A 12,405-nucleotide genomic window follows, 5' to 3' on the forward strand; every position below is an offset into this window, starting at 1 on the left:
TCCTCAGAGTGCAGACTTTGTTTACACAGAGAGACGTCACACGACCTGAATACTCCGGGTCTGTTCTCAGATCCACATAAACTTCATTACTTGTTTTAGTGAACCAAAATGTTTTCTCAACTTTTGCTTCAAGGCCATTTATTGTGGATGGGTGTGTGTAGCTGCAGCTTATTTCCACTGTTGATCCATTTACAGCACAGATCTGAGTAGAAGTGTAAGTCACTGTCCAGTCATCCTCACCCTGAATCACTGTAACACAGAAGAGTCATGACATCAGAGATCAGACTTTCTTTAACTCATCTGTCTTTCTAGAACTGAACCAAACTGCTTTTTCAAATCTACATCCAGAGTCAAACAGTTTGTCACTGAGAACCGACAGTCTGCAGGTTTTTATTTCATGTTAATGACTCGGGTGAAATAAAAACCTGGAGCCGGTCGGCTCTCCGTGGCACAAGCTTAGACGACTGACGTAATCTCTGCCAACATCCTGAGAGTGAAGACAAAGAGGATCATGGTATCAACACAATCTGATTTACTGCAACAAAGTCACAACAACATACGCGTCTCTAACTACAACTGAACAAGAATAAATACTTTTGCTGCACTTTTTGGTGCCAAAACTCTTTATTTTTCTTATTTCCATCTTCTTTTATTACGTGCATATTTTCTGTAACATTTCTAAATCTTTTAACCGTGTGCAGCACGTCCCACACATCACACCAGGAACACCGTGACGTCTGATCTGCACACGTCTCTTAATTCCCTGAATAAGATTGATTTAGCCTCTGACCATAAATGTTCTACGTTTGATGCACTCTTACCACCAACGACAGTTTGGGCAATTCCGCTTTGACAAAAGAGGAACAAGACAAATATCTCAGAGTGTTGTCTCACTTCATTAGTGCTCAGAGCGCGGTTCACTCCATCAAAGGTTAGTTTGAAAAGATCAAACCCCAGTAAAGCCGTCCTTCCCTTACTTTACTTCAAAGTACCAACATATTATGTACAATGTGTAAAACTGGACATGATTTCAGCTGAAAACGCTGTAAAAAGTGAAGCGACATCATCATCAGAGTGTGAAGCGGTTACAGTGGAGACGTTACGTAGAACACGTCTCTGTGTTGTGTTGCAGAGACATCTGAAGACGTGCAGAGTCTTAAGAACAGGCACTGCATCACTTCACAGGTCACAACACGGTGACCAGAGAACCACTGAATGAAATGTTCACTCTGTGTAAATCTCCTACAACATGAATGTAGAAATACAGAACCTGGTACAGTGAGGAGGAGGACGAGGAATCCACTCGCTGCTGCTGTTAAACTCATAGCTGCTCCTCTGGATCCTCTGAGAGACTTCAGAGTCAATGAAACACGTCTGCAGGTAAAGAAGCTACATCTGTAGGAAAGGAGTCACATCAGAAAACACTTCGTGTGGAAGGGTCTTGATGAGATAACTGTGGTCTGAAAACAGAAGTCACGTTTCTTAGAAATACACCGACTTCCTTCCTCTTCAGGTTATTAACATGCATGAGCCAGTAGATTACACTCCTCAATGTGAAACTAGTTCACCACACCACACTAACACATGAAAAGACCATTTTAAAGATGCACTTCCTCTGCCGTCAGTAAGCAGATGATCGATATCCGGCTGTGAAGCAGCTCGATTTCCTTTCTCCTTTGATCATTAATATGCACAGTGAGGAAAATGCCAGTAACAACCCACAACACGATTAAGTTGTGTTTCAAACTCTCTAAACTTTAAAACAGAGAATAAGATACCGAACCTGTTTTGCACCGACACCAGAAAAGAGCATTCAGACAGAGAAGAGAGAATGAGACAGATGTGCACAGATGCAGGATGTCAAACAGTCTGCAGGTGAAGAGACGGAGCAGGAACATAATCAACCTGTGAACCTCGAGGCAGTTTAACTGAACAGCATGAAGAGCAGAGTGTTAGTTATCAGAGAGATGAAGCCTGAATGTGCCACACTAATTTAACTCTTTGTGTTCTTTATTTCCACATTTGATCTTTTAGTCTGAACATTGAATTCATTAAGCATCAGAGGCTCAGATTAAGTTCAGGAAGTGTCAATACGTTTGTTTGCCACAGAGTTTATTATCTGGAATGATCCAAAGTCCAATGAAAGTATCCCGTTGGCTTTCTGTGGAGAGAACCAGAACGATGCTAACTTCCTGTTGGCCTTCACAAATCATCCCTGCAGCTCTCCATGAGCTCGAGACCGAGACCGGGCGCTTGTTCTACGGGTCCATGGATGCAGAAAATCCCCTGAAGATCCGGACACATTTTATCACTCTGCAGTCGAGCCTTTCAACAATGGAAGCCCAACTCCAACCTCATCGGAAGAGAAGCAGAAGAGAACTGCATTGCATCTACGAACTTACCGGTTCAACTGGTGCTTCCCTTTTTTACTCTCTAACAGAAGGCCTCACACACCGGATCAATATACAATGTTCAGGGGGAAAGGATGCGCCGATACAATGATTCAAACACTGCCGCTAAAGATCATGGGTTTTAAAGAACAGAAGAGACTGTTTGGATGTGATGAATCAAATCCAGAAGGTGATCAACTGTAGGAGTCAACATGGACACCACGCTGCTGGAGACCCAGGCTGTATTACTGGGCCCGCTGGAGGGAAGGGGAGGCCCAGGAGAACCAGAACCAGGACTGAGAGGAGCAGACTGTCAGACCCTGCTGCAGTAACATGAGAGCTTTTCTAAAAGGTGCTCGGAAACACTCCCGCTTTTCTCCACAAGGACCGCCAGAATAAATTAGGTGAAAGTTCCTTGTAGTAGCTTTAATGAACCAAATATGGATATTGTAGATTACAATTATACTTACTGATTTAATTAGTGTAATCACTTCAAGTGATTATGGCCGGAGGATGAACTCGGACGGATTCACATCTCATGATCAAAGGCCAAAGGGAAAACAGATGTGAATCATCTTAAAAGCTATTTATGGTCGCATTAAATGGTGACTTAAAAAAAAAAATAGAAAAAAGTAAGAACCACAATAGTTACTTGACTGACTGTTAAACTGTTTTAAAAGAGGGAAACAAATATATAATATATGTCAAGAGTGAAATGTACTCGGCGGGATGTCAGAGTTGATTTGCCGTCAGTGAAATGTTGCTTCTTATCGACATCTAGTGGCAGCCGTGTGGAACTACAACAGCAGATTCCAAGAATTGGAAGAAATACAAATCTTTTATTTCAGTAAAACTAACCACAGTGTAAGAAACGACCGGTACGAAAAAATCTCACTCAAGTCAAAGTAAACAAGTATTCATGAAGCAGAATGGCTCATTCCACAATCGTACATATTATATTATTGAATTATAATGAGTGATGCATTATTGTGTTCATTAATGTAACGCTGCAGCTGGTTAAAGAGGGACTCATTCTAATTACTTTACTGTACATACTGCCGTCTACATGTAGCTTAACGTTTAGTAATATATCATCATTTAATCGTTATTTTATGTTTTGTGTTCATTTTAAAAAGCTTTAAAGTAAAAAGTGCAATAGTTTTTTTGCTCGTATTTTTTGTATTACATGTTGTTAAATGTCTTTAAATATGCAAATGAGGCATTCGCTTTTCAAATATGTGCAGATTTTCAGAACAGAAATCTAAACATTGGATTCAAAGTTCTTGTTTTATTTTGATGACACATTACAGTCAAAGGTTTTAACAGAGGATATTTTTGTCACCCTTAAAAAATACACCCTTAAAAAATACATGTTTGCCATGTTTTTAAGAATGTAACATGCTTGAAGACACTACAGGTGAATAGAGTAAAATGATTAACTAATAGATATCAACATGAAACTTCACCGGTTCATTGAAAAACATAAAGACAATCATTATTTCACCATAAACACAAACTATATACTCAACACAGCAGCTGAATCCAAAAGATAAAGTCCTGTCAGACCAGGACACTGAAACACCTTCTAGACCTTTAATCTGTAGTCTGAGGACACTGTTCCTGTGTGAAGAGCTGCTCACCCTGGGAGCGTTTTGCCACCGTTACATTTGACAGTAGCGTACTCAACACTGTCCACGTCCTCTTCCTTTTTGTGTCTCGGGGCCAGAGATGGGGTGATATTGGAGTAGAGAGGATCTGCTTGTTTCTTAGAGAAGTTGATGCTGGCATAGTGAAGGCCATCCTTCTTCTCTGCTGGTTGTTTCTGTAGATATTAGACAAATACGATTATTTGTGTACAATTGTGTAGCTGACACTGAACTGTAATGAAAAGGTGGAATGAGTCAGATGCGCTCTTACGATCTGGCATCTGGACCCTATGTTTTTATTGAGGTTGATGAATTTGGGGCTCCACGCGCTATACATATTGAACTATTTACAACCTCTACAGTCCTCTCGTCTCTGCTCTGCGTTCAGCAGCCTGCAGTTCAGTCAAGTTGTTGTCTCAGTCCAACCAATCATGGCTTCCCAGTTGCGCTGAATTTTATGTTTTTACTGAATCCGGTTAGTGCAAATGGTTTATTTGGGGTGATGTTTTAAATAAGACATGTAGAATACAGTGTTTTTGATGAAATATCCCAATTTCAAGCTTCGATTTATTTGCTTTTCCTGAAGGAAGCGTTCACCGCCCATGACGCGTTCAAGGGCCGTCGGTAAGTTGGTAATCCAAAGTTAACGTCTGTTTCTATAGCTTCTGGCTGTGAAAACATGCTTTTCAAACCTGGCAGAAGGCTTTGGGGTTCAGATGGTTAAAGCACCAGCAGGAAAGTATTCTTTCAAGAGAAGAAATGTTGAACTTTGGGAATATGAACGATCAATCAATCAGTTTTCTCTCAGTCATTTAACGACAGAGTGAAACAAGTCTGAAAAATCTAACTTTTAGCTCGGATAACATGGGGAACGAATCAGAAGCTGGTAACCTGGTCAAACAAAACAAGAACTGATACTTTGTTCTGTCTAGTCTAGAAACATACTATTGCGCTGGTGTCTGGTTGCTTTACAGGCTCCGGTGGTTCCCGAGGGGCCCTCGTTTTCCTGGTTGGGAAGATGAATGAAAAAACAAAAACAAAAGGACAAATAAGTACGCTTGACTGTTTGAAATGGACATCCAATGTTTCAATAAACAATGATTTACAACTCACCTAATCCACAGTGAGACAGAGACGAGGATGAAAATAATTACAACAGCAGAGACTGTTCCAGCAGCTATTAATATCCATCCTTCTGGGAAATAGGAATCAAATGAAAACAGTCAATTGGGGTGCTACAGCATGTGTGGGCTCACTAGCCCCATAGATAATATATATATATATATATATATATATATATATATATATATATATGTCATATATCACATATCTTAAATAATAAAGAGAGAACTTCAAGATTGTAGATTCTGAAGTTCATTCAAGTTAATCCCGACTTTAGCCAATATTAAAAGTTACACATTAAAATCTGCTACAGGTCTTTGGGAGTACTACTGCATACATAAACAGACTTCATTTGAGTCAGCATCATTTTGGGATACATTGACAATGAAAAAAAGAAAGAAAAAAACTTGGTGTGTGTGTGTGTGTGTGCACCTCCAGAGCATCAGATGCAGTGGAAAGACTTACCGGCTAAAACAGCCAGATGTAAGGTGGATCTATGACGTCCTCTGTTGTTCTGGGCTTCACAGTTATAACTCCCACTGTGTTCAGCTCTGAAGTCAGTGATGATGAAGATCTGTCCTGATGCTTTTGGTGAGTCTTCATCCTCCTTGTACCAGATGTAGTTAGCTGCTGGGTTAGCATCACTGCTACAGGTCAGAGTCACTGAACTGCCCTCCACTATCTCAGCAGAGGGACACACTGACACAGAGGGAAGCTTTGGAGCATCTGGAGGGGGAAATGTTTCCAGCACAATTAATGCTAGTAAGCAGGATGCAAGATACTTTGACTGAAAAGGCTTTTCCCTCACTGTTGCCATCACTGGTAGTTTCTCATCCTACACAAATAAACTACAGCGGAACGCAAGTCCACATTTTATTTTCTGTGTCGTATGGTGCTCCAGGAGACGTAGGGTATCAAGAAAAAACACAGAAGTGAAGTAAATTACACTTAGCTTAAAAACAACTCCTAACATGTCATATAAACTGACACCAGGGAAAGTCCAACTAAGCTTCCAAAGAGTAGATGTTGGCTTTACAATTTAATACTCACACTGGACATCTATGAATTGATCTGAAGACTTGATCCTTCCATGTTGATTCTCAGACTTGCAGTAGTAGATCCCTCTGTCCTCAGAGCTGATGGAGGTGAAACGATAAACGCCTTCTGGTCCCTGAAGCTTTATTTGGTTCTTCTTGTACCAGGTGTAGTTAGCTGCTGGGTTAGCATCACTGCTACAGGTCAGATTCACTGAACTGCCCTCCACTATCTCAGCAGAGGAACTCACTGACACGGAGAAATTCTTCGGAGCATCTGGAAGATAGACATGAAACTATCAAATTAACTACAAAAGACAGATGTGTTGATTTAGTGCCACATACATTTACATCTCTTAAATAGTCCCTGATTGTATTTGGAGAAGTTGTTGTGTTTTGGGCCCCTTCTGATTGATAAGTTAACTTTAAATATCAGTTCTCTGCCATTATTTGGCTCATTTAAAAATGTTTTCTGTTGGAGAAAAATCAAAGTGACCATTGAGCTTATGAGTGACCATTGAGCTTATGAGTGACCATTGAGCTTATGAGTGACCATTGAGCTTATGTGCTTACAAATGCGGTGTTAGGAAGTGATTACTTTTTTGGCGTCCTGCTAGACTTAGCGGGCTTCCTTTTGTCACTCAGGATGACCACTGTCTATTCTTCTTAGGTGTCAAGGCCTGCTGAGAGAGACCTCTCAGCAGCATGTTCTGAAGTAGAAGGATAACGAACTGTGGAAGCGTGGAGGTGGGGGCAGAGCAATGTTATGGCTCAAACCTCCTCCTGATTGCGAGAAAATGACCTTCATTGAAGACCAAATGTTCTAGTGAAGTTACAAACACTTTGTTCTTTTGACGCCATATGTATTGTACTGTATATGTGTCACCTCCTGTGATAGAATGCTAAACAAGTATATATACCAGTGTCTCAGAGCCAGACCTCTGAGCAGTCTTGGCACGTTGTTGTATGTGTTCAACCCTGTCTCCTTCTTTGCAAAGATTAAATGTTGACTGATTAATGATTTTCCATCGGTCTTGCGTGAATTCTTCTAACATTTTCTCATCTCAAATTCAGACCGCCAATGTTTTCAGTAATGCCATCACGTGCTTCTCTCTAATCAAAGTCTATTCATAGGTTCTACTCTTAATCTCTTTTCTTTGGTTATTTGTCACTACTGTCAAGTGTTTGTTTGGAACCTTCTGGAAAATGACAGGATACATCTCAAGGGGTTTACCTATGAATAATCAATTTCATTCACTTAAAAAGGTAGAGTGTGTAGTATTTAGATGGAATATAATATAGATAAATATGTTTTTTTAGTGTATATATATAGTGTATAATTACCTTTCATTGGCTTAGAATAAGCCGTTTATATCTACGGTATACGGGGCAGTTTGTCTTCACGGAGGCTGCCATGTTTCTACAGTAGCCCAGAGCGGACAAAACCCAAGTGAAATTTTTTCCCATGTCAAAGCGCGTTCAGTCGGTTGCAATCTGCAACCTTGCAGCTAGATGTCGCCAAATCTTACACACTGGACCTTAATACGCCACCAATAGAATGACAATGCTGACGTAAACTGCCCCTCAAACATCTATGACAGACAAAACCAAGCTTCCCTTTTACCCAATAAGATGTTTCACTCACATTTCACATCAATCAATATTTGAGTCTCCCTCCTCCCCAGCAGGTTCTCAGCTCTACAGTAATACTCTCCAGAGTCAGAGGACTGGATGGAGCTGAAGACAAGCTGAGGTTCTTCACTGAGAGGAGGAGGGTCTGGATTTCCATCCTCCTTGTACCAGGAGTATTTAGCTGCTCGGTTAGCATCACTGCTACAGGTCAGATTCACTGAACTGCCCTCCATGACTTCACCAGAGGGACTCACTGACACAGAGGGAAGCTTTGGAGCATCTGGAGGAGAAAAAAAAAAATACAAGTTTACAAGATGATGTACACGTTTTCACAGTGGAAATTCATACACAAACAGCCGTTTGCACTGAGTTTGAATTCCCAAATTGATACCTTTGGGTAAAAACATGTGACAGTATTCGAGATGAACTGCACCTGGAAAGTATCAGGCGGTCAAGGTGGACAGTTTAGCAGCCCTCAAAAGAATATACAGGAAGTCAAAGAAATAGTAACATAGACTGTATATGAGAAGTGGACGTAGTCATCGTGACGGCGCCCTTTGGTTTGTGGACTGATGTTATGAAGCATAGAGTTTGGCAACTTCACCGTCCCTATCTTAGATTACGTCCATCGCCATTTTGTTCTTTTGCAAACAATGAACAGAAGTTAACATTTTTGCAATGTGGATGACTGATGTAGAGACGCTGTATACGTCTCTGGTAGCGGCTGCAACCTGTCAATCACTGTGTAGCCCCGCCCTAAAGCATACTATGCTTTATGGTCTGTTTGACTCTAAATGGACCATCATTTACTAAATGAACATCATGCTGTATTGAAGAAGACTTGAAACTAGAGATTGAGACCATAAACTCATGTTTACAATGTTTACTGAGGTAATAAATCAGGAGTCATTTTCCCATAGACTTCTATACAACCAGAGGAGTCGCCCCCTGGTGGACACGAGAGAATGCAAGTTAAAGACACTTCCGTTTTGGCTTCACTCGGCAGAACCAGGGGTTGCCGCCTGGTTGCGCCTGGCTCTAAAAACTGCGGCCGCCCTTTTTTATTTTTTTGTAATACCGTGACGCGAACTCACACAGCGGAGGTAAGCGGTGATCCTCGTGTCCTTTCAGAGCACAGGAGATGCCGTCTCCAGGTTTCAAATGGCCCGTGTAAACAGCAGCTTCCTCTGGAACTTTCTGTCCGTTCTTGAACCAGACGTAGGAAGGACGACTGCATGTGCTGTCACAACTCAGCTCTGCCTCGGTGTGAGAGATGTTGACCTTCACTCTGGTCACATGCATCTGCAGAGCTGGATACGTGAGGAAGAACATCAAGTCAGTGGTTACTGGAAACACACATAAAACATAGTAAAGACATTGGAAGTATACACTCCAAATGGGTTCTGTCAATGTACACATGAGGTAATATACAAACACATTAGCAATGATGTTTTTACAACCTCAACAACATTCATAAACCTTTATTTATTTATTCTTCGTGTAGAAAAGGGGGTACACAACAAGTATATGAACACAGGAACGACTAAAGAAATGATATTATATAAAGTAAGACAGGGACAAAACCAAAAAGGGACAAAAGCAAACTGAGTAATATAACACAAGTTTAGACTGAAGAGTAGAAAAAAGTGAAAAACGAAGGTCCAGCAAAATGTTTGTGTCCATCTTATGTGCGATACGTTTATTGGGAGAGTGAGAGGTGTTGAATGAGGCTAGGTGGTAATATAAGACACACATTAAAGTAGAATATTTTAATTTATATTTTAATTATAATGAAATAATAAAATGAAATAAAATAAAAACATTTAAATAGATTATTAGTACGTATAAGTGTGTGTGTGTGTGTGTGTGTGTGTGTGTGTGTGTGTGTGTGTGTGTGTGTGTAAATCTTCATGTTACCTGTGACAGTCAGTCTGACTCCAGGTTGACCAGAATATCTTTCCCCCTTCCATGGGATTCCAATAAACCTGAACCTGTACGTCTTTGCGTCGCTGTCCTTCAGGTCTACGATTCTCAGAGTGCAGGTTTTGTCGTCACAGATACACGGCGCACGATCTGTGTAGTCTGAGTCGCAGATCAGGTCTTTAGGAAGCCAGAATCTTTTTGTAACGGATACATAGGATGGGTGTGTGAAGGTGCAGCTCATGTTCACTGTTGATCCTCTGGAGGCACAGATTTCCCTAGAGGAGTAAGTCGCTCCCCATGTCTCACCCTGCACCACTGTAACACAGAGCACATCAGAAACCACAATCAGATCCATAAGAGGAGAGAACTTGATTTAACAGAATGACTAATGCTTCCTTCCATCACTTTGCTCAGCAGCTCCGGCCAACGAGCGTCAACGAAGAGACATCAAGTCTGTACCGCGTTCTTTAGTTCAAAGCAGGCGGCAACCTCCGGTTCTTAAGAGTGAAGCCAATGCTGAAGTGTCTAAATACTGGCATTCTCTCTAGTGTCCACCAGGGGGCGACTCCTCTGGTTGTATAGAAGTCTATGAGAAAATGACTCTACTTCTCTCTTGATTTATTACCTCTTTCCGCATTGTGTTCCTTTTTTATGTTTATTTGCATGTTTGCTGAATGGTTTCTGTCATAATTTTGCATTAAGCAAATTTCTCGCCGGGTAGAAATATTTGCTTAGCAAAAATTCTGTTTTGGATTTTACAGCACAAAAGGAACGGTGGAAAATGTGCACATGGCTTTTGGGCAGTTAGTCTCGCCAAGGACATCAAACCGTCTGCTTTCCTGTAACTTCCTCAATCCTCGTGTTGTAGTCGTGGTTTAGGTTGTGGTCAGACTGTTGGTTAAGAGGAAACCGCAGCGAAATGCAGAACAGTGAGCCGATAGCGTGCAGATAACAAATAAGCAAATTACTGGTGACGCTGCAGACACAGCTGTGTCAAGCCTTTAAAAGTCTGCAAACTTTATAACTCTGCTGTTGTACTGCTAATAACTAGACCATTATCTGCAATAGTTTAGACATTTGAGTCCCTGAGTGTTAAATCTCTCTCTCTCTCTGTCGGAGATAAATCATGTTTTATGAAATGTGGAAACACAGAATAATGACTTGATGGTGGTTAAGACAAGTTAAGACAAGCAGAAGTGCAACAGTCAACTCGTTGGGTTTAACCCAAGGTTTAACCTTTTAGACTGTTGTCTGCATGTTCCCGTTTCAATGGATCTAAAAGAAAAACCGGAATGAGAGGATTCGTTCTTCCTGCAGCAGAAAGCAAAAGCTTCCGTCTTTCATGGGTGCACACCAGTGGTGTCAGAACTTTTAACGCCTTTGCACTTTGTCCAATTTTTTTTTACATAGTTTGAATAATGTTAATTGTGTAGGAAAAATTTGTTGTGTATCTTTTATTATAATTATTTTTTTTAGATATTCAGTTGGTTTGTTTTTACTTACATAACCTTTAAGCTTAGGTTGTACAGATTTTAGGGACATGAAGCATTTGAAGATACTTCATAATTACACCACAATATGCAAAAATAACCATTTCTAATGCAGATCTCAAAGCTATACCCAGCTGTTCCGCTCTATGAACTATACTGCTGTACCACTGTCTCTACTATTTGTATAGCAGTAGTGGACGGAAAAACGAATGAACTTTGTCTGATTTCTGGAAGATTGTTTAAAATGTGTTCAACATTCGGTTGGAAACCTGGCTTGTGAAAAACTGTGGAAATCAACAATATAATCAATTAGGTTTTGCTTAATGTCCATACTTCCAATCGCAGTGCATCTCAGAACTGATCATCCTTCACTAACTTTATCGTCTCAAACTGTACAAAAACTTAAATTGTTTTCAAGTCACAGAATACAAAAAGATGCAGGAGTGAAAAAGGACTCGAGCTATTTCCGCGCTAACCATGTGACATCACAGAAAACTGGGATTGAAGACACTCGAGACGTCCGGAAGAAACAATGAGTAATGGGTGAGAGGTTTTAATGTAATTGACCTTCTATAAATGTGGATGTGCTGTACCTGGCACAGAGAGAAGGAAGACGACAAATCCACCGGCTGCTGCTGTTAAACCCATCGCGGCTCCTCTCGTCGGGGAACACTGATCGCAAGAAGTAAACCAAACATCAATAAATGAGACAAAGAGACTCGTGAGGTGTTGGTGGATAACCGTCCTCTGTGGTCAGTAAACCGAGGACAGAGGATCCGATTGTAAACAGTCCGCCTACCTTCCTTCCTCTTTATAATATCAAAGCACGATGTCACTAAATAACCAAATCAGACACCTTGAAAAAAAGAAACTGGTTTGTTGTTGTTGTAAACTCTACAAAAATACAAGTGTGACAAGTTCTTTAAAAAAAACATAAAACAGTGATTAAAAGGTAATTAAGGCGAGACACTATATACAGACAACACTATTTCATAACACGTCTTCTTTCAGACTAGTGGAAAGAAAACATCCCAAAATAGACAAAGTGTTTATTTTACTACTAAATTCACCAAAAGTTATTTGCATATTTAAATATAACATTTCAAGTGGTGAAGTTTCATGGTGACATCTATAGTTCATGTGTTGACCCTCTTCACCCGTAGAGTCT

General features: G+C 40.6%; 1 protein-coding gene across 1 annotated transcript; it reads right to left on the reverse strand.

The window, feature by feature from the left end:
- Positions 1-456: 456 nt before the first annotated feature.
- On the reverse strand, positions 457-11,885 carry LOC306696233 (B-cell receptor CD22-like; the record flags this gene model as incomplete). Its single annotated transcript, XM_079159797.1, has 10 exons — positions 457-487; positions 4,031-4,212; positions 4,982-5,042; positions 5,150-5,231; positions 5,624-5,884; positions 6,209-6,469; positions 7,838-8,077; positions 8,919-9,134; positions 9,742-10,062; positions 11,831-11,885. The coding sequence occupies 10 exons, from the start codon at positions 11,883-11,885 to the stop codon at positions 457-459; spliced, it is 1,710 nt and encodes a 569-aa protein (XP_079015923.1).
- Between the last annotated feature and the right edge of the window lie 520 nt (positions 11,886-12,405).

Source organism: Pholis gunnellus, assembly GCF_910591455.1.
Source record: "Pholis gunnellus genome assembly, chromosome: 5".
Classification (NCBI taxonomy): domain Eukaryota; kingdom Metazoa; phylum Chordata; class Actinopteri; order Perciformes; family Pholidae; genus Pholis; species Pholis gunnellus.